Here is a 19,832-nt window from a genome sequence, read left to right on the forward strand (position 1 = left end):
CACAGGCGTCCAGGCGGGGTTTGAATGTCTCCAGAGAAGGAGACTCCACAACCTCTCTGGGCAGCCTGTTTCAGTACTCTGCTACCCTCAACGTAAAGAAGTTCTTCCTCATGTTGAGATGAAACTTCTTGTGGTTTAGTTTATGGCTGTTACTCCTCATCCTGTCACTGGGCACCACTGAAAAGAGTCTGACACCATCCTCTTGGCACTTGCCTTTGAGATATTAATTAATGAGAGCCCCTCTCAGTCTTTTCTTCTTTAGACTAAACAGGCCCAGCTCCCACAATCTCTCCTAAAAAGAGAGATGCTCCAGACCGTTGATCATCCTTGTGGGCCTCCTCTGTACCCTCTCCAGTAGCTCCTTGTCTTTCTCATACTGAGGAGCCCAGAAGTGGACAGATTATTCAAGATGTGGCCTCACTAGGGCCGAGTAGAAGGGGAGGATCACCTCCCTTGACCTGCTGGTCACACACCTCCCGATGCACCCCAGGATACTATTGACCCTCCTGGCTGCAAGGGCACACTGCCAGCTCATAGTCAAATTATCATCCACCAATACTCCCAGGTCTTTCTCAGCTGAACTGCTCTCCCAGGTCAGCCCCCAACCTATACTGGTACTTGGGGTTCTTCCTCCCCAGGTGCAATACCCTACACTTGCCCTTGTTGAACCTCTTTGGGTTTCTCTCTGCCCAATTCTCCAGCTTATCAAGGTCCTGCTGAATGGCATCACAGCCTTCAGGTGTATCAGCCACTCCCCCGGCTTCATATCATCAGCAAACTTGCTAAGGGTACATTCTATCCCTTCATACAGATCGTTGATAAACAAGTTGAATAAGACTGGATTCTACTCTGCTGATCACAACCCTCTGAACTCTGCCATTCAGCCACTTCTCAATCCACCTCACTGTCCATTCATCTAAACCACATTTCCTAAGCTTACCTACTAGGATGTTATGGGAGACAGTGTCAAAAGCCTTGCTGAAGTCAAGGTAGATAAAATCAACTGCTCTCCCCTTGTCGACCCATCTTACCATGTCATCATAGAAGGCTATCAGATTGGTCAAGAATGATTTACCCTTGGTGAATCCATGCTGACAACTCCTGATAACCTTCTTTTCTTCTACATGCTTAGTGATCACCTCCAGAATGACCTGCTCCATCACCTTTCCAGGGATGGAGGTGAGGCTGACTGGCCGGTTGTTTCCCGGGTCCTCCTTCTTGCCCTTTTGGTAGATGGGAGTAACATTAGCCTTCCTCCAGTCATTGGGCACCTCACCCCTTCTCCATGATTTTTCAAAGATGATGGAGAGCATCAGAGCAACAACATCTGCCAACTCCCTCAACACCTGTGGGTGCATCCCATCAGGATCCATGGATTTATGGGTGTTAAGTCTGTCTAGCCTATCCCTAATGCAACCCTCTACAACCAGTGGGAAGTCTTCCTTTGTCTGGCCTCCTTCTCTTACCTCTGAGGTCTGGGACTCCTGAGGGCCATCCTTAGTGGTAAAGACTGAGGCAAAGGCGGCATTCAGTAATTCTGCCTTCTCAGTGTCTTTCATTACCAGGACACCCATCTGATTCAGCAGCAACCCCACACTTTCCCTAATCTTCCTTTTGTTGCTGATATATTTGCAGAAGCCCTTCTTGTTGTCCTTGATGTCCTTTGGCAGATTCAATTCCAGGTAGGCTGGCCTTCCTAGTCACATCCTGGCATACCTTGATGGTGTTCCTATAGTCCTCCCACTCGGCCTGTCCCTTTTTCCACCTCCCATAAAATTCCTTCTTGAGTTTAAGGTTTACTAGGAGCTCCCTGCTCATCCATGCAGGTCTCCTGCCCCTTTGCCTGATTTCTTCATCATGGGGATACACTGGTCTTGGGCTTGGAGGAAGTGGTGCTTAAATATTGACCAGCTCTCTTGAACTCCCTTCTCTTCTAGAGCCCTATCCCATGGGATTCCTCTAAGTAGGTCTTTGAAGAGGGCGAAGTTAGCTCTCTGGAAGTTCAGGGTTCCAGTCCTACTTACTGTTTTACTGCCTCCACACATGATCCTGAGTTCCAAGGGCAGCCAAGGCTGCCCTCCCAACCTTTACATCTTCAACTGTCCTGGGTTCAGCTGTAGCAGTCATTTTTCTCCTTCTTAGTAGCTGGTGTAGTGCTGTGTTTTCAACTTTAGTCTGAGAACAGTGCTGATATAACACACTGATGTTTTTAGTTGTTGCTAAGTATTGCTTACTCTGATCAAGGACTTTCTCAGTCTCATGCTCTGCCAGGGAGGAGGGGCACAGGAAGCCGGGAGGAAGCAGAGACAGGACACCTGACCCGAACTAGCCAAAGGGGTATTCCATACCACAGCATGTCATGCCCTGTATACAAACCGGGGGGAGTTACCTGGAAGGCCCAGATCACCGCTCGGGTCGGGCTGGGTATCGGTCGGTGGGTGGTGAGCAATTGTATCCTCTCCCCTTGTTATTTCCCTTATCATTATTATTATTGGTGGTAGCAGTAGTAGGTTTGTATTATACCTTAGTTACTGGACTGTTCTTATCTCAACCCGTGGGAGTTATATTTTTTCAATTCTCCTCCCCATCCCTCTGGAAGCAGGGGGAGGAAGAGGGGGGGAGTGAGCAAGTGGCTGTGTGGTTCTGAGTTACCAGCTGGGCTGAAACCACGACATCAACCAGTCCCTCCTGGTTTGTTAGTACTAGGTCCAGCATCATACCTTTCCTTGTTGGCTCCTCCACCACTTGTATCAAAAAGTTATCATCTTCAATGATCTGCAGGAACTTCCTGGACTCTGCACGCTGGTCCGTTTTATCCCTCCAACAAATGTCAGGGTGGTTGAAGTCCCCCAGGAGAACCAGGACCCATGACTGCGAGGCTATTTCCAGCTGCCCGTAGAAAGCCTCATCAACTTCCTCCTCCTGATCAGGTGGCCTATAGTAAACACCCACAACAGTGTCACCCATATTAACCTGTCCCTTAATTCTCACCCATAAACTCTCAACTCATAGAATCATAGAATGGTTAGGGTTGGAAAGGACCTTAAGATCATCTAGTTCCAACCCCCCTGCCATGGGCAGGGACACCTCACCCTAGAGCATGTCACCCAAGGCTCTGTTCAACCTGTCCTTGAACACTGCCAGTGCTGGAGCATTTGTCACTTCTTTGGGCAACCTGTTCCAGTGCCTCACCACCCTCACAGTAAAGAACTTCTTCCTTATATCTAACCTAAACTTCCCCAGTTTAAGTTTAAAACCATTACCCCTTGTCCTATCACTACAGTCCCTGATGAAGAGTCCGTCTCTGGCATCCTTGTAGGCCCCCTTCAGATATTGGAAGGCCACAACTTGTTTGACTGTCCCTGGGTTGAGCTCAATACATTCCACTTGCTCTCTCACATAAAGAGCAACTCCACCACTTCACCTCTCTGATCTGTCCTTTCTAAAAATTACATAGCCATCCATGACAACATTTCAGTTGTGAGCTATCCTACCATGTCTCAGTAATTGCAATGATGAGATGCGTCCACACATAGATTTCCAGTTCGTCTTGTTTATTCTCCATTCTCTGAATCTACACTGGTGGTGATGGTACAAATTTATTGGTAGTGCAGATTGACATGTTCTGTGAGAAAAAAAGCCTACTAACTGTTCATGATTTGCGGTCAGATTTGACAAATAGTTTTGATTAGAATCTTTTTAGGTGGAGAAACATTCAGTTTAGACACTTTGTGAATGAATCTTTTAGAAGTTTTTTTCAATACAATATGTTGTTTAGAAACTAATCTACTTTTTAAAGAAGAAAAAATGTGAAAACAGTCTTGTTTCCGGTTAAATAACATGTCTTGCTTATTACCCACCCTATTTAAAAGTTTTTTCTGCTTTTTCTGGAAATCTACTTTCTGATTGTATGTGGACTACCTGTGTAATACATAACATGGGCTTAGTTTGTGCTGCAGTATTATGCATTTAGATTTAGAACTGTAGCCCATATTTGTGGCAAGAGGTGTTAAGTTCTCCTAGACCCTTTGCATTTGACAGTTTTGAGAATGATTGTTCCTAAAACTGCTATGCCAAGCTCCAGTCATAAGTTCCTACCTACCTAAGGTGCCAGCTACCATCTTCCAATTCCTGCAGGTGTCAGCTGTGTGATGCTTGTCAGATCACTTAGCAGAGTCATCGTTTTTGCAGAAGCAATTTAGTTTAAAAAACTGAGGCGCTTACAAATAAAGACAGAAACTGAAATTCTGCTCGTAGAGCTATAAAGTTTAGGGAAGTAAATTTTAGGATGAGGATTGCTGGGTTTAAGTTCTAACAGGAGAATTTTATTTACATATTAGGGATTTTTTGCAAAAAAAAAAATTACAAATAAAGACAGAAACTGAACTTCTTATTTGTTTGGGAAAAAACAGCTAAGGGAAAACAAAATTATTTGGAATGTGGCAGGTCTATGGCACACCAAATAATACATTTATTAAATCAGGTATTGAATCTCTGATTCCTCACTGGATTGAGGAATAGAACAAGTCTGTGATTCCAAAACATCAAGCTTAGCACTGATTTATTTCCTACCTTGATTCATACTCAAAATAAACTGATACATCTCTATGCTGGAGAAATCTCTTTTCAGATATAGTATTGCGTACTTTGCTTGCTTTAAGGACTCATTGCTTTCTCCTACCCTGAAATTTGTCTGTATGAAGATGCACATTTCTGATTATAGTGGTTAACTACCTCCACAATCCCCTTTGTTGCATGTACGTGGTATTAGGTCCCCACCTCTACTTCCTCTATACAATTAAAGAATGTTTTTTGGCAAAACTTAAGTCATATTACTAGTGTCAGTGTGAATCTTCAAGAACCTCCCCTCTAAGAAAGTCACCTGGGTGAAGTGCTTTTAATTTTCAGTCAGGAAGGAACCAGGTTCACAAGCCATGCTGTGTGATTTACCCATATTGATTACCTTCATATTAAATGCATAAGACAGTATTATACTGTTTCCCTGAATAATCTTCAATTTTGTTTTTTTCTTTTTCTCTGTCTCTCTCTCTCTCTGGTCCTATTTTTGTGTCCAGGATCATTTTCTCTTTGATAAGCCAGTGTCCCCCTTGCTAACATGTGCTGGGATGGCACGTGACTGGCCAGATGCCAGAGGAATCTGGTATGTTCTGTGACATGTAGAAGTTTGTTTCATGTTTAAAAGACCATATTACAAGTCTCCTTGCTTGTCCTAACCCCACAGTCACTCTGCACTCATACTCACAGCATGTCCAGGTTGTTGTTGTGTTTTGTTTTGTTGGGGTTTTTTTTAGTGTTTAAAATGATTAATTAAGAAACAAAAAAAAAAAAAAAAGAAGACTTTTATATTCATATAGGAAAACATGCAGCAAAGATGCAAGTGTTACTTATGTGTTAGATAGATACCATGGAAGCGCCTGAGAATGGTCACATAGGAATTAGGACTTCTCCCCCCAAAAAGGTGGTGGGATCAGTAACCCAACTGAAGTGCATCTACACCAATGTACACAGCATGGACAAAAAACAGGAGGAGTAGGAAGCCATTGTGGAGCTGGATAACTATGATATAGTTGCAATCACAGAAACATGGTGGGATGACTCACACAACTGGAATGCTGTAATGGATGGCTATAAACTCTTCAGAAAGGATAGGCAAGGAAAGAGAGATGGTGGGGTAGGTCTTTATGTTAGGGAGTGTTTTGACTGTTTAGAGCTTGACGATGGTGATGAAAGAGTTGAATGTTTATGGGTAAGAATTAGGGGAAAGGCCAACAAAGCAGAGATCATGGTGGTCTTCATCCAACCAAGATGAAGAGGCAAATGAAATATTTTATAAGCAGCTGAGAGAAGTCTCACAATTGCTAGCCCTTGTTCTCATGGGGAACTGCAACTTACCAGATGTCTGCTGGAAATACAACGCAGCAGAGAAGAAACTGTGTAGAAGGTTCCTGAAAGGTGTGAAAGAGAACTTGCTGACACAGTTGGTATGGGAGCAAACTAGGAAAGGTGCCCTGCTGGACCTGTTGTTTGAGAACAGAGGACTTGTGGGCGATGTGGTGGTTGGAGGCTCTCTTGGGCGTAGCAATCAGAAAATGATAGAGTTTTGGATTCTCAGAGAAGTAAGGAGGGGGGTTGTCAGAACTGCCACCTTGGACTTGCAGAGGGCAGACTTTGGCCTGTTTAGGGATCTGGTTGACAGAGTCTCTTGGGAGGCAGTCCTGAAGGGCAAAGGAGTCCAGGAAAGCTGGACATTCTTCAAGAAGGAAATCTTAAAGGTGCAGGAGCAGGCCATCCCCATGTGCCTAAAGATGAGTTTATCATCATTGGAAGAAGGGGCAGGCAACTCAGGAGGACTACAAAGATGGTGTGAGGTTATACAGGGAGAAAATTAGCAGGTCCAAAGCCCAGCTAGAACTTAATCTGGCTACTGCTGTAAATTAGAATAAAAAATTTTTCTATAAAAACATTAACAAAAGGAGGGCTAAGGAGAATTTCCATCCTTAATTGGATGCTGGGAGAAACAGAGCAACAAAGGCTGAGGAAAAGGCTGAGGTACTTAATGCCTTCTTTGCCTTAGTCTTTAATAGTAAGACCAGTTGTTCTTGGGTTACCCAGCCCTCTGAGCTGAAAAGGGATGGGGATCAGAATGAAGCCCCCATAACCTAAGGGGAAATGGTTAGTGACCTGCTACACCACTTAGACATACACAAATCTATGGGGCCACATGGGATCCACCCAAGGGTACCGAGCGAGATGGTGGAAGTACTCACCAAGACACTTTCCATCATTTATCAGCAGTCCTGCTGATAACTGGGGAGGTCCCAGTTAACTGGAGATTAGCAAATGTGACACCCACCTACAGGAAGGAGAGGAAGGCAAATCTGAGAAACTAGAGGCCTGTTAGACTGAACTCAGTGCAGGTTATGGAGCAGATCATCTTGACTGCAAAGTGATCAGTCCCAGTCAGCATGGGTTTATCAAAGGTAGGTCCTGCTTGACTAACCTGATCTCCTTCTATGACAAGATGACCTGCTTAGTGGATGAGGGAAAGGCTGTGGATGTTGTTTCCCTGGACTTTAGTAAAGTCTTTGACACCATTTCCTACAGCATTCTCCTGGAGAAGGTAGCTGGCCATGACTTGGCCAGGCGTACTCTTCTCTGGATAAAAAAACTGGCTGGATGGCTGGGCCCAAAGAGTTGTGGTGAATGGAGTTAAAATCCAGTTGGCGACTGGTCACAAGTGGTCTTTCCCAGGGCTTAATATTGGGGCCAATTCTGTTTAATATCTTTATCAACAGTCTGGACAAGGTGATCGAGTGGACCCTCAGAAAATTTGCAGAGGACAAGGTGGGTGGGAGTGTTGATCTGCTTGAGGGTGGAAGGGTTCTGCAGAGGGATCTGGATAGGCCGGATTGATGGGCTGAGGCCCACTTTATGAGATTCAACAAGGCTAAGTGCAGGGTCCTTCACCTGGGTCACAACAACCCCATGCAACGATACAGGTGTGGGGAAGAGGGGCTGAAAGGCTGCCTGGTGGAAAAGGACCCAGGAGTGTTGGTCAACAGACACATGAATATGAGCCAGCAATGTGCCCAGGTAGCCAAGAAGGCCAATAGCATCCTGGCTTTTATTGGAACAGTGTGGCTGGCAGGACTAGGGAAGTGATTGTCCCTTAGTACTTGGCACTGATAAGGCCACACCTCAAATCCTGTTTTCATTTTTGGGCCACTCACTACAAGACAGACATTGAGGTGCTGAAGTGTGTCCAAAGAAGAGCAAGGAAGCTGGTGAAGGGTCTAGAGAACAAGTCCTATGAGGAGTGGCTCAGGGAACTGGGGTTGTTTAGTCTGGAGAAAAGGAGGCTCAGGGGAGACCTTACTGCTCTCTACAACTACCTGAAAGAGGTTGTACAGAGATGAGTGTCAGTCTCTTCTCCAAAATGGCAAGTGATAGGATGAAACAGCCTCAAGCTGTGTCAGGAGAGGTTTAGATTGGATATTATGAAATATTTCTTCACCAAAAGGGTTGTCAAGCATTGGAACAGGCTGCCCAGGGACTCACCATCCCTGGAGGTATTTAAAAGATGTGTACACATGGTGCTTAGGGACATGGTTTAGTGATGGACTTGGTAGTGTTAGGTTAACAGTTGGTCTCTATGATCTTAAAGGTCTTTTCCAACCTAAATGATTATGTGATTCTATATAAACAATCATTAATATCAGCAACACAACACAGCATCTTAAGCATGGCTTCTTCCTGGGTTTTTTTTATATCTGTTTTTTCATATTTCCAAATAAAAATTTGTTTTGATAAAGAGCCAGTGAATCACCATGAAATAAGCAGTGAGGTTACAAGTACAGCCTAAAACTGGACTGTAGCAACACTGTCACCTAAGAACCTTTGGCAATGCATTTGCAGGATATTGCACTGTAAATTCCTTCCCCCCCCCCATTTTTGAGAGACAGAATGTTATTCTAATTCCCCAAGCTGAAAGTAGTCCTTTCTTTCCAAATAAAATGGACAAAGAGTGAATACAGAAACAGTTAGAATCATAGAATCATAAACAGTTTGGGTTGGAAGGGACCTTTAAAGGTTATCTAGTCCAACCCCCCCTGCAATGATCAGGGACAGCTTCAACTAGATCAGGTTGCTCAGAGACCCATCCAACACGACCTTGAACATTTCCAGGGATGGGGCATCTATCACCTCTCTGGGCAACCTGTTCCAGTGTTTTACCACCCTCATCCTAAAAAATGTCTTCCTTATAGCTGGTTTGATTCTACCCTCTTTTAGTTTAAAACCATTACCCCTTGTCCTATCACAACAAGCCCTACTAAAAAGTCTTTCCTCACCTTTCTTATAGGCCCCCTTTAAGTACTGAAAGGCTGCAATAAGCTTTCCCCAGAGCCTTCTCTTCTCCGGGTTGCAAAACTCCAACTCTCTCAGCCTCTCTTCATAGGAGAGATGTTCCATCCCTCTGAACATCACCACGTGTGCTTTATACTAAAATAACATTAATCATAGAATCATAGAATGGTTTGGGTTGGAAGGCCCCTTAAAGATCATCTAGTTCCAACCCCCCCTGCCATGGACAAGGGACATCTCCCACTAGACCAGGTTGCTCAAAGCCCTGGCCTTGAACACCTCCAGGGATGGGGCATCCACAACTTCTCTGGGCAACCTGTTCCAGTGTCTCACCACCCTCATAGTGAAGAATTTTTTCCTAATATCTAACCTATACCTACCCTCTTTCCCCCTTGTCCTGTCACTACATGCCCTTGTAAAAAGACCCTGTCCAGAGGGGAAAATCTCCCTACCACTTGGAGGGGTGTCCAGTACTCCTGGAATCAACTGCTCCAGGGGTGGAGAAACAGGCCTACCATCTGCCATGGACTGATCCAGACTGCACTGGAACAGTATGGCACCATGACACACCCTCCTCCCCATCCTTCTGGGAGCAGGGGGGGGGGGAAGAAGGGGGGGGGAGTGAGCGAGCGGCTACATGGTTCTGAGTTACCAGCTGGGCTGTCAGGGTCCTATTGGAGAAAACCCCAGTGTCGGACCCTGTTTCAGTTCATGATCCCAAGAGTGAAATTAAGACACAAACAAGGTCAAGTACCGTAATCGGTCGGTTTATTATGAAAAGACAATTATTATAAAAAAGGAAATTATTGCAATAAAGGGAATAGTGATAGGACAGATTGGAAAAAAGGATGGAAATGAAGCAAGAATTCGGGGTGCAGAGAGAGAGAGAAAACCACCACTGTGGATCCAGCAGTGTCCTGGGGATCCGTCATCATCACTGTCAGTGGTGGGAGTCCTTCAGGGTTTGTAGTAGGTATCGGAGCAGAGTGTCCCCCAAGAGTCCGTAGTAGTCATCAGAGGTGGGTGTCCTTGTGGAGGCGTCCTTCTGGAGTCGTCCCCTTGAAGGTACCCCTGGAGGTGTCCTGATGGAGTTGCCCTTATGGCGATGTCTCATGAAGGGTGTCCCTCAAGGTCCGTAGTAGTCATCGGTGGAGAGTGTCCTCATGGAGGTATCCTCCTGGAGTCATCCTCATGGCAATGGCTCTCCTCGTGATTACCTTTTCCCCCTTTTATAATGAGTTGGGGGGAGTACCTCTGTTCTTCATGTCACGTATTACACATTCCTAGTGGACCAGTTTCCCTGGTCTTGCAGCCAGCTCTTCAACTGCACGTGTCTGTAGCAATTCTTGGGATAATGGGCAGCAATTCCTCACACCAATCCTGGAGGTAATGGACAGAAGAGTCTTAGCTCTTTCCCACTCATCCCTCAGGCAATGGAGGGTGGAATCTCATTTCAGCTCCTCACACCCTTCTCCCAGGCAATGGGCATTGGAGTCTTAATTCCTCCCACCCATCTCTGAGACAAAAGATAGGTGAAATTCCATCTCAGCTTCTCATACCAATCACTACTGCTACCACCAATAATAATAATGATAAGGGAAATAACAAGGGGAGAGGATACAATTGCTCACCACCCGCCAACCGATACCCAGCCCGACCCGAGCAGTGATCTGCGCCTTCTGGGTAACTCCCCCCAGTTTATATACTCGGCATGATGTGCCGTGGTATGGAATACCCCTTTGGCTAGTTTGGGCCAGGTGTCCTGTCTCTTCTTCCTCCTGGCTACCCCTCCTCCCTGGCAGAGCATGAGACTGAGAAAGTCCTTGATCAGAGTAAGCATTACTTAGCAACAACTAAAAACATTGGTGTTATCAGCACTGTTCCCAGGATGAAAGTCAAAAACACAGCACTGCACCAGCTACTAAGAAGGAGAAAAATGACTGCTACAGCTGAACCCAGGGGACACACCCTATCACATGATGGAAGCAGCTGTGCAATGCCTAGCATCTGAATCCATCTATGTATATTTCTAGGGATTATGAGATATTATAATTTTGGAAAATTAGGCTAAAAGGAATTCTGAGAAGCCGCCTATCCTATCTCCTTGCCTTCAGCAGGTTCAAGACTTTCAGAGCAGATGTCATAATGTGTCCTCTTTTAGATAACAATTTCTTGTAAAAGAAGGGTATGTTTTCAAAGCTGATATTTCATATGTAAGACAAGCCAAAATCAAATCTGGTTCATTCAGGATATCCCTGGATAGTATTTACATTGTTGGTGCTTTTTCTGTTTGGTTGTAAAGCCAGTGAACAGAATGCCTCAGATATTAATTTTCCTAGAACAAATCTTTTCCTCAGATTTAAATAGGCACTGGGGAACTAATCAGAAGATCACTGAAATATAAAATCATCACAGATTTCCAACAGGCTTTTGTTCAGGTTTCACAGTGCTTGCTCCCTGAAAAAGCAGGTTTAACTTATCAGAATAATACTGGATATGCTTCTGAACATGATCCAGTATTGCCATAGAACAGATTTTTTTCCTCGGTGTTGTCTAACTCTTCATTCCTTAAAGCAACACGAAGACTCATTTAAAGGGGAAGTTAAGTTAGGCCAACATCAATGCCTTTGGAAAATCCTACCCTGAATATTTGTATGTGACTGAAAATGAGATAACTGGATCTCTCTGTAACTCTAATGTCAGGCCACAGGATGTTTGTACCCATTCAGTTTTGCACTTGCAAACTCCAAGTGTGAAAAGTGAGTTACAGTAAAAGACGAGCTGCAAGTTAGGCTCTTAGCGAAGTTTCAAATTTCATGTTTTTCAAACTTGGTTATATTCCTTTATTTCTATGAACATGTCTGATCTTATTGCCACTAATGCAGCAATCCAGTGTTAATAAGTGATATGAAGGGCACTGGGATTTGATTTAAAAGACAATACAGTTAAGTAAGGTCATATGTCTTGGCGCCCCAGTCAGTTTTTTTTCTAACTGCACAATTTTCTAAGAACAGTAAAAAACATCTCCAGTGACTGAAGATGCAGAATTTGGCTTCTCCCTTTGCTTGTTCCCTTAGCAGCTGTACCTCTCAACTGTATTCATGTTTGAAGACATGTTCTTCATAGCTCAGCTTCGGGGCAGCATGATGTGATCAGAGAAAACTGCTCTTCTCACTGTGACCTGAGAAACCTGCATAATTCCACTGGCATGGGGGACCAAGCTGTGAAAGTAGCTCATGTCCTTAACTGTGCAGAGCAATGTTATTTTGCAGTGCTTAACCTCTGAAAGTCCTGAAAGACTATGATAAAACTAAGGATACTGAGAGTTATTTTTCAGGGCTTATCTTGTGCTTTAAAGCTACTAATTTTTCTCTCAACCAGGCATAACAATGACAAGACATTTCTTATCTGGATTAATGAAGAGGACCACACCAGGGTGATCTCCATGGAAAAGGGTGGCAACATGAAACGCATGTTTGAAAGATTTTGCTATGGTTTGAAAGAGGTAGTAACTCAATTAATTTATTGTGCTTGTTTGTTTATTGTTGGGCTGTTGTCAGCACTACTTAGTGTGGTTAACACTGAACTGACATCTCTAGAAGCAACAAAATAAAGTAACACCAGTTCGAATAGCAACCTACATTAATGGCAGTTAAAGAAGGAAACAAAGACAAATTATTAGCTGAGTTGTAGGGAAAAATAAATGTCATTTTAGCTTTTATATTACAATCTTCAGCACTAGCTGGCTAAAGAAATATTTCTTTTTGTCACCTCATGTCTGCAGGCTGTAGGAGTTCATAAAGAAAGCATTTTATTTTGGAAGACTATCTTACTGGTTCTCATCCCTGATTCTGGGAGTGGACTACACATTGCTGAGGTTGTACACAGGACTTAGGATCTAGGACTCCTGAGCTCACTGCCAACTTTGGGGATGTACTGGGTTTTGTGACTAGAATACTAAGGACTGATAGCCAGGGCTCCTGGATTTTATTCTGGTTTAGCTATTCATAAAGAAAATAAAGACCTCATAGAACTATTTCTCTCCACTGGGGTCCTTAACATGCTCAATTCATCTGCACTGTAGAGGAACAGTGTTTATATCCATCATACTGCTTTTGTTCCTTGGAATACTTGCTTTATTCCTCTCACTCTGGCAAAACAGCTTTCACTCCAGCTTCTCTGGCTTTCTAAAGACTCCCTTGTCTCAGGGTATCCCCAACTGCTGTAGACCTCATACAACTGTGCACTCCCATATCACTTCAAAGCCACCAGCACATGCCCTAGCCTGAAAAAAAAACCAACAAACCAAACCCCCAAAAACCAAGGCAAATTAGGGAAAGCAAGGAACTATAATCTCTGATTGTGGAAGTGGTCCCTGAAAACCAGAAGGTAAATTCAGAGAATCTCTAAGAAATTTTGAGTATGTAGTGAATTTGGGAATATGGAATGCTACTTTGGCATTTGGGTGGTTCACTGGGATCTGGTATGCTTCTCAGGCATACCCATGAGACTGAATAATGTACAGGATTGTGGCCTAAGTGACATAGCTTGTGGATGTTATTTCCAGGTTTGCCTCTGCTACTGTGCTTAGCTCTTGTTCAGCAGAACTGGACCTATGAACCTTGCCATGAAAAGTGGTTGGATAGATTTGGGAACTGTGACCAGAGCAGGTGTCCGAGGGAGGAAATCAGGTCTAGTTTCTTACCAGCAACTTTTGTGTCCTCACACAATATAGAAATGATGTCAGGAGAGTTCATTATTTTGTATCCTTCTGCAGAATGGAATTATTTGCCTATATTGCAGAGGTCTTGTGAACCTGAGCTGGCATATGTATCTGATTCTCTTCTGACAGTGAATTTACTGAACTGAAATTGTATTGGGATCATAGCAATAAATCTTGGAAGTGTAGCTGAGTGGACAGAATAGTGGCTTATTCAAAGGTCCATAGACCTTTGATATTTCTGAGCATAATGATTTTAGTCTCCTTTGTAACTGGGTTTTAGAACTACTAATGAAAATCATTATATAGAAGCTATATAGTCTTTTTATAGTGGAAGCAGGGCTGTGAAATTTAAGCATTGAGAAATCAAGTGTTCTTTGCCTAGCATCATGGAATCACCTTGAAAGTTATATAAACTAGGCTTTGGCTCCTTTTGCTTGCTCCACATTGCTTGAGATGTTTGGGCTTGTGCTTTGCAACCTTGCTCTAAAAGCACTGAGGCTACAAAATCGTTTATATTCTAGGCAAAAGCCATAATTATTATGTAAACATATGGTTTCATAGGTTAAGGCTGTGTGATAAAGTGCCAAAAAGCCTTCAACTTAGTGGTAATGAGAAAATGATGAAGAAATCCTTGTAGGATTATTTACTGAGGAACTTGGTGCCTGATGAATGCAAAGGTTCACACCAGAACAAAACCAGACTCTACTTGGGTATATATTTATGCACCTCCATTGGTGAATAGTGAAGTTCATCATCAACATAGATACAAGGTGAAAACAATTTCAGCTATTATAAGTGTCAGAAGATGAGACATTTGTATGCAGTTCTTTCTTTTTCCTTTCTCTTTTTTTTTTTTTTTTTGCCTTCATAGGTTGAAAGATTAATTAAAGAACGAGGCTGGGAGTTCATGTGGAATGAACGTCTTGGATATGTTCTGACTTGTCCTTCCAATCTGGGAACTGGTTTACGTGCTGGAGTCCATGTTAAGCTGCCAAAGCTTAGCAAGGTATGTAAGTTGTTTAAAAGGCCAGTGACATAAATCAGGTTTTCATCTGATTTATAAAGGAAAAAAATAAAAAATGACAGTTAACAACAATTGGATGTTTGCATGATGTGCAAAAACTAGGTCCCAAGCATAATGCATGACTAATTGAGCATACTTTTATTCTGCAAATTATTCTATTTGTTATGCAAATTGGCAGACAGCCACCAAGACAGGCCATAATCCAAAGACAGAGGAAACTGTCTCTGCCTATCTTTCTGGAGATGCCATTAGATCATGGATAATAACAATAAGCAAGGCAAAAGGCAATATGTACAAACCTATTTATTCTGTTTAGGATCCCAGGTTTCCAAAAATCCTGGAGAACCTGAGGCTGCAGAAGCGTGGTACTGGTGGAGTGGACACAGCAGCTGTAGCAGATGTGTATGATATCTCCAACCTGGACCGCATGGGACGATCAGAGGTAGCTTGTTTGGTTTTTTTCCTTGCTTTTAAACTCAGATCTGCACTGATACAAGTCAGTTTCCCTCCATTTTGGTTCACTCTGATTTTAGAGTCACTTTTTGGAGATAGGGCAGTTTTTTCTCCTGATGAATTTGATCCAGTGGGAAGGCTTACACAACAAAAAATTGCTACTGTGCATGCAGTATTTGCCAAATATGACAATGAAAAAAAAACCCCAACCCTGAGCAAGTTCCATAAATGTGACTTGTTTACACCATATGCTGAAGCTTTTTTGTTGAAAGTGTGCAGGTACTAAAAACATTTGGCTGTGGTAACAGAAATCCTTTGGGATGATATTTCTCAGCATCACAGCACGAACTCTTATACCTGAATGCCTGCTGGAGTACACAGCTATGAGCTAGTTGTCCAGGTTCTCTCTACAGTGCTGGACATGAGTTAGGTACCTAAGAATGGTGTTCACTGAAGTTGTACACTGGGAACAAAGCTAGGTACTTTACATCGGGCAGGTACCTGCTGTACCCAGTGCAAAATGCTGAGGAAAGAAGCAGGGCTTGAGGACTAACCCACCCAGGGAATCAGGCACTGAAATCAAGACTGGATTAACATGCAGTTTTCCTTTTAGGATTCAGAATAATGAACTTTGTCTACTTTATTGGGTCTGGCTGGAATGGAGTTAATTTTCCCCATAGCAGCCCTGGTAGTGCTGTGCTTTGAAGGTGTTGATAACACACAAATGCGTTGGATACTGCTGAGCAGTGCTCCCACAGCATCAAGGCTGGAGGCAGGGCCCCTCTAATAGTGATCGTAAGATTCTCCACCTAGGTCTTGTAGAAAGGGATTAGTAATCCTTATCACAGGAGCTGGAGTAAAATCAGCTCCTCCACTCCATCTGGGAAACTGCTCACCAGAGACTGGAGCAGCAACTTTCTTGGGAGGATCATCCTTGACCATTGTTCTCCTATTAATGCACCCGTTCCTCCAGAATTGAGGTAGGTTTTCCATCCCACTTTCTCATGTCTTCTCCATGATCCTGCAGGTAAAACCATAGGGTGGCCCATGGTGTGTAACTCCTACATCTTCTCTTTTGGGCCATAGGGTGCCTTCTGTTAATAGTTGAGACATGGGTTGGTGCACATGGGGAGCTGGATAGATCAGATAAATTGTCTCTCAAGTGTTTGAACTCCTGGGACAGTTTTTCCACAGCTGAAATGATATAAGGGGTGAGATTGTCTTCAAACTCTTGGAGTTGACGACTCACTTCATCCACTGTTGGTGGTGCTGCCTCACTCCAGGTCATTGATGCCAATGTGTGGGCATATGATGATGGCGCACTCCGTGTAAGTTTCTGCCACATGGGTCATGTACGTTCGACTTCATCTAGATCTACGCGTGCATTCCCAGCATCCAGCCCATGATAGATCATCTCTAGAATGGCTGATTCCCTCAGGGACTGGATGCCTGTCTCCATCATGGTCCACTTGGCTGAGCAACACGTAACATCATCCTTGTAGGGAAACCTTTCCTTCACAGCTGCCAGGAGCCGCCTCCAAAGGCTGAGGGCTCGTTTCTCTTTTGCAATCGCTTTGTCAATTCCCCCTTCCCTAGCAAGTGATCCCAGCTGCTTGGCTTCCCTACCTTCTAGTTTGTGACCGTTGGCCCCATTGTCCCAGCATCAGAGCAACCAGGTGATGATGTGCCCCCTGGAAGACAGGTGAAATCTTCTCGCATATTCCGCAGCTCGGTTGAGGTCTGGGATCAAGAAGTTACCTCTTCTTCTTCCTCTTCCTCTGATTCCTGTAGTAATAACTCTCGTTCAGATGGCGTCCCCTCTAGTGCGCGCATTGGGTCTTCATCTTACTTCACTGCACGAGTTCCTCTTTGTGGCTCCCGTTTGCTTTTCCACTTGCTTAGAGGGGCAACTGATATTGGCACGGATTGGTCCTTTGGTTTAGCTGCAGTGTCTATCACTCTAGTTGGAGTGGCTGCAGTGTCTGCCACTAGGGTTGGAGCAGCTGCAGTGTCTTTCACTGCAGTTGGAGTGGCTGCAGTGTCTTTCACTGGGGTTGGAGTGGTTGCAGTGTCTGTTGTCGGGGTTGGTGTAGCTGCTGTGCTTGGGGGTTGAGCAGCTGCGTTGTCTGTTGCTTTGCCACAGGTTGAAATTCCACTAGGTTTTCTGGATTTTGCCCTTGTTCAGGAGTGAAGTTCCAAAGCACTGGAGGGGCCCACTGGCCTAGATACTTGCCCATACTATCCCACACACCCTGCCACTCATGACTGTCCAGCCTCAGGGAAAATCTCTTGGTGGTCCTCCTATATCGTCGTTTAATCCTAGACAGTTCCTGAGCCCGACCCTGCTTAACTTTCAAGATCAGATGAAATAGGGCATTCTCAAGGTGGTACGGCCGTGGGTAAAACACACGCTGTATTTGTGGCAACATACCGATCCCTAGCAAAAGCAGAAGGCAGGTTTCAAGGGCATCCAAAGGCCATCCAAAACCTTTAGAATTCTCAAATGCTGCTGTAAATAGCCTGGTGGGGGAGCGGAGGCTGTGAGGGAATGTCTCCTTCATAGGTTGACCCCCCGAGGAGGAACAAAAAGATGTGTAATAATTGCTAAAAATTCCCATTATATACCTCCCAAAGTATAGAGGTGATGACCACACTGAGTATGCAAGCCAGACGAGTTTCATGATCAATGAGTCTATTGTATTACAAGTCATTACCATGAAGTACAGCAAAACAAGAACCTTAGCCCAGGCGCCCTAGCTGATAAACACTAAAACAGCAAATATTGGCTGCAAGTAAGGTATTACATGCTGAAACTCTGAGATCAAGCACAACAACTCTGAGAGAAAAAGAATAAACATTGTGACGAGTGAAAATTAATCTGAAACAATGAATGCTTATCACAAATACGATTAGGCACACTCTGGTCAGATCTGTCGTTATCTCAACCCTTCGAGCCCCATGTTGGACGCCAAAAAGAACTGTCGTGGTTTAAGTCCAGCCTGTAACTCAGAACCACGCAGCTGCTCGCTCACTCCCCCCTTCTTCCCCCCCCCCGCTCCCAGAGGGATTGGGGAGGAGAATCGAAATTGGTTGAGATAAGAACAGTCCAGTAACTAAGGTATAATACAAAACTACTACCACCACCAATAATAATAATGATAAGGGAAATAACAAGGGGAGAGAATATAAAACTAAAAGGGGAAAAGGAAAAGAAAACAATAAACACACGTGATGCACATGGCAGTCAGCCAAGGTCAACCCACCACATCTACAGTTAGACAGTGTTGCTGCGTTGCTTCAGCCAAGACTTGCAGAACTAAGCCAACCCCTGGCTTAGGGCTAGAAGATCACAGACACCAATATGGAGGATGACCAAATAGCGTTTTATTAAACAACAGCAGGTGTTTTATACCTTTCGGCCACACGGAAGTACCTGTGCTGACCCAATCAGAAGGGCAGGTTAACAATTTTTACCTTTTATGGTATTGTCCAGCCTAGCCCCACAATTCCCCTCTTCATGCTATGGGGCTTGTGAGAGTACCTAGGGAGGGGCTCTCTCTTTCCGTACATCGCGATATCTTCCGGCCGCCATACCTTAACTACCTACATATCCCCCCTCCCTATGCACCAATAAGGTGATTAAGATAAAACAATCCTAAAAATACGTGTCATAAAACTTGTGTGCAAACCTAGCAAATGTGTGCTGTTTCTACATTATTTCTTATAAAAATTCTAAAAATATACATTATAAGTTTAGATAGAAAATATAAGGCACGCCAAACAGGATAACTGGGGAACAACTGAGAGTAATGGTGTATAACTAGGGATAGCTAAAGGGAGTTTTAAACGAAAACAGTCTTAGAGCAATCGCTAAAATGCCATTAATCTAATGCTAACACTCTCTAATTGACTCTTAACAAATGAAACGAGCTTGACAGGGTCCCAAAATCACTGCTATTACAATCATTGTGATTGGTCCCATTAGGTAGATATCAGGGTGGTCAGCCATGGTGAATGGTTGAACCATGACGTAAACCAACTTTGCTGTGCCTCTCGTTCCCTCCTTCGTTTTTTCCAGACCTTTCTGCAATTTGGTCATAGTGTCTTTTACTATTCTGGTGTGGTCTGCATATACACAACACTCTTCCTCTAGTGCAGTGCACACTCCCCCTTGCTGTAGAAGCATCAGGTCTGAGCCTCTTCCTTGTCATCTTCATTCGTCACTGGGACGTACGGGTTGCGAGGGTGTCCGACAATCCAGTCCTGCGGACAAGAACTCACAATTTTCATTAGTTTTATTCTGATCCTCCTTTAATTCCGCCTTAATACATCTGCTAGGTACCCATCTCAGCAATCCCTCCTTTTCTACTGCTGCATACCCTCTTCCAATTGTACGCAGCCTCCACCCGGATTCCCACTGTAGTTCCCCTGGAAATTTAACTCGCACCTGGGGAAAGGTAGCTACTTGTTGTTTTAAATACTGTTTTTCTATTGGCGAATATTGTTCATGTCCTCTAATATAGTGATTTAAAGCTAACAGGGCTCGATTTAAGATATTATTTTGTTGATCTGTCGGTATTTTTCCCGAATACCCTTCTTCTTCTCCAAGGATCTTAATTTTTTCCTTGAGCGCACGATGACCGCGCTCCACAATCCCCTGGCCCTGACAGTTGTATGGGATCCCGTGTTTTAATTCAATGTCCCACTTCTTGCACCAATCTTCAACTAATGTGCTTCTAAAACAAGGCC

At 44.0% G+C, this 19,832-nt stretch overlaps 1 protein-coding gene across 1 annotated transcript in view; it reads left to right on the forward strand.

The window, feature by feature from the left end:
* LOC115619176 (creatine kinase S-type, mitochondrial-like) overlaps positions 1 to 19,832 on the forward strand; it is a 54,014-nt gene that overhangs the window by 23,256 nt on the left and 10,926 nt on the right. Inside the window, exons 5-8 of the mRNA XM_030511223.1 lie at positions 5,076 to 5,161; positions 12,265 to 12,388; positions 14,478 to 14,612; positions 14,947 to 15,072. Coding sequence (XP_030367083.1) covers positions 5,076 to 5,161; positions 12,265 to 12,388; positions 14,478 to 14,612; positions 14,947 to 15,072 — 471 coding nt within the window. The remainder of the gene's footprint in view (positions 1 to 5,075; positions 5,162 to 12,264; positions 12,389 to 14,477; positions 14,613 to 14,946; positions 15,073 to 19,832) is intronic.

Source organism: Strigops habroptila, chromosome W (assembly GCF_004027225.2).
Source record: "Strigops habroptila isolate Jane chromosome W, bStrHab1.2.pri, whole genome shotgun sequence".
NCBI lineage: Eukaryota > Metazoa > Chordata > Aves > Psittaciformes > Psittacidae > Strigops > Strigops habroptila.